Source organism: Watersipora subatra, chromosome 6 (assembly GCF_963576615.1).
Source record: "Watersipora subatra chromosome 6, tzWatSuba1.1, whole genome shotgun sequence".
Lineage (NCBI taxonomy): Eukaryota > Metazoa > Bryozoa > Gymnolaemata > Cheilostomatida > Watersiporidae > Watersipora > Watersipora subatra.
Genome location: NC_088713.1, coordinates 23,762,774 through 23,765,307, shown reverse-complemented (window position 1 = coordinate 23,765,307; position 2,534 = coordinate 23,762,774). Strand labels below are relative to the sequence as shown.

The 2,534-nt window shown below is 32.7% G+C and overlaps 1 protein-coding gene across 1 annotated transcript; it reads right to left on the bottom strand.

Annotated features, from left to right (window-relative positions):
• Nucleotides 1-458: 458 nt before the first annotated feature.
• Nucleotides 459-1,658, bottom strand: LOC137398744 (uncharacterized). Its single transcript, XM_068084933.1, has 3 exons — nucleotides 1,368-1,658; nucleotides 1,165-1,256; nucleotides 459-1,035 (listed from the first exon to the last, which is right to left on the bottom strand). The coding sequence occupies exons 2-3, from the start codon at nucleotides 1,254-1,256 to the stop codon at nucleotides 465-467; spliced, it is 663 nt and encodes a 220-aa protein (XP_067941034.1). The 5' UTR covers nucleotides 1,368-1,658; the 3' UTR covers nucleotides 459-464.
• Nucleotides 1,659-2,534: the final 876 nt, after the last annotated feature.

The following is a 2,534-nucleotide window of genomic DNA, read 5'->3' as shown; positions in this document are numbered from 1 at the left end:
AGGGTGTTATCGATATTTCTTTTACACATAATGTTGATTCCAAACATTCCCTGCATTCCAACGCACTGCAGACACAGTTGGACTTTAATCTTTTCAATGACACAACTTTTCTAAAAGCAGCTGTTCCTAGAATGTAGTATAAACATTCCTCGGTAAGATGAGTACGAATTTGTTCATTTTTGTCAAGATGAACCAAGATGTTATCTGGGATTATTTCTGCAACCTCGAATGGAACAAAATCTTTAATCAGAATGTTTTGAGTCATGTTACTATGAGAAAGTCTACATTCGAAATGATTTTACATTGGATAGTATATTGAATTTATATGAGCTTAGTTATATATTATTGATATTGTATATACGAAAAGAAGAGCCAATGAAGAAAATAAAATTTTATAGTAATAATACATCGAGGAGCAAAACTCTACTATCATATATACTTAACAACAAATTCACTTCTAAAAATTATGCTAAAATATATTCTGTGCTCACTCCATCGTTACATACTCTTCTTTTTGAATAAAAATATGTTAATCCAGTTCTAAGTTGAGTGTATGAGAACACTCTATTGTCTTTTTTTACAAAACCTTTGTTTACCCCTTCCTTAGGAGATCTTGAATGTAATACTTTTAAAAAAGTGTCTTTTGTAAAACTATTCGTAGTTTTACTTAATCCTTTACTGCTATGCTTTGTAGAATGAGTTTCATCATTCCAGCAAAAGTAAGTCTTAGAATTTAAGGCTACTATTCCATGTCCTGAAAATTCTACTTTGAATAAACCAGGAGTCCTTATATCATATTGATATACTTCTTTGCAACAATTTTGTAATTCCCACAACTTTGTAGGAACAGATTTACAGAGTTGGAAATCATCCGCGTGTCGATCGCAATACATCCTAGGAAACCATTTTCCATATTCTTTGTAGTATATATCAGCGATCTCTTTTCTAACGATATTATCCATAGGTGCTGAAAGAGCCATGTAGGCACTATCTGTATCCATCGCCACATACTGGAAGTCCTTTCTGTCGAAGTATCTAAAATAAAAAATTTCAATCCTTAATTCTTGTTATCTTAGTATTATAATACTCCCATTTCAAAAATTATCATTCAAATGTTTACCATTATACATATTTTTTCTAAAAGATACAAATGAGATTACTTACCTATCCATGAAGTCATAGTAGAACTCCAACATCCGAAGTTTAGCCAGTTGTAATATGGAGAATCCGATATGTACAGGTATATCCATTTTCATCTGAATAAATATATATACAGTCCTATTAGATTCCTTTACATATATTAGCTCAAGTAAATTTTTCATTATGATTCAATTATATCAATAAGATAATAAATATATACTACTAACCGAAGGCTTGTGTTGAGTCAACTCATAGAAGCTATCAACGATTTCCTCCAAAGATTCAAATCTGTGTGATCGTATTCTCAAGGATGCTTCATAATCTCCTTGAATATACTTGACATTTCGATGTTTTAATTTCTCAGTGATTGTTTTCCCGTACGATGAATTTCCAATGAGTTTATTGGTTGTGGCTATCAACTCTTGGTCAGGATCTTTGTCACCAGCTCTTCTAGCATTTGAGACAGATTCTCCAAATGACTGGAAAACTCTTCTAGGGGTGTATTCTATGACTTGATATATTTTGGTTATAATCAATCCATGATTAAGATACCATTTTGCTAAAGTGGTGAGTAGTAAAATTTTTTCTCCAAACATACTCCCCACCAAAGTTCGTTGTTCTTGAGGTAGCATTCCTTCCTTTTCAGCAAATTCTTTCATACTTTCACTAAGATGATTTCTATTCAAAGATGTATTCTTGAAAATGGGGCTCATTTCTGAAAACTTTTCGTATAAGTTTTCAGGAACAGATATATCGCATTCAATGAATCCATATATCTCCCCTTTTATAATCTGCTGAATAATCTCATCCTCGGTGGCAAAGGAATTGGAAGGATAAAACTCTTCGTTGAAGATACTAATAAAGTTCTTAATCTCGGTGTTATCCTCAATCATCTTGTTCCATTCACACTCCCAGATTCTTACTAAACGATATCCAAGTTCTTTAACATATTCTTCCTTCTTTATCGTTTCCTCCAGAACTTCACTCATGGGTCGATTCTTATATGGATGTATACTTATTCCTTTGGTCTTGTTACAGTTATGTCCATGCCAGAAACATCCATGAAATTGAAACACTGTATTCGATTCTTCACAATATCCATCAACAGGAAGATTATGTTGTCCAATTCTAAATTCTTTATCGTTGTTTTCATGTAAGATTTGAATATTGTCCTTCCAAGTCAAAAATTGTAACCATCCATGAGCAGCCATGCTATTTTTTCGAGAATGAGTGTATGCAAATCCATTTTCGAATCGTCTTATTCTAGGGTTTCCAGTAGGCATTTCTTGCATCATACTCCACAAATATAATGCATTTGCATCAACTCCTAGAATGAGTTCACAAAGTTTGGATTCCTTTCCAAACTTTCTTTCTCGAATCAGTGTTTTCTTCGA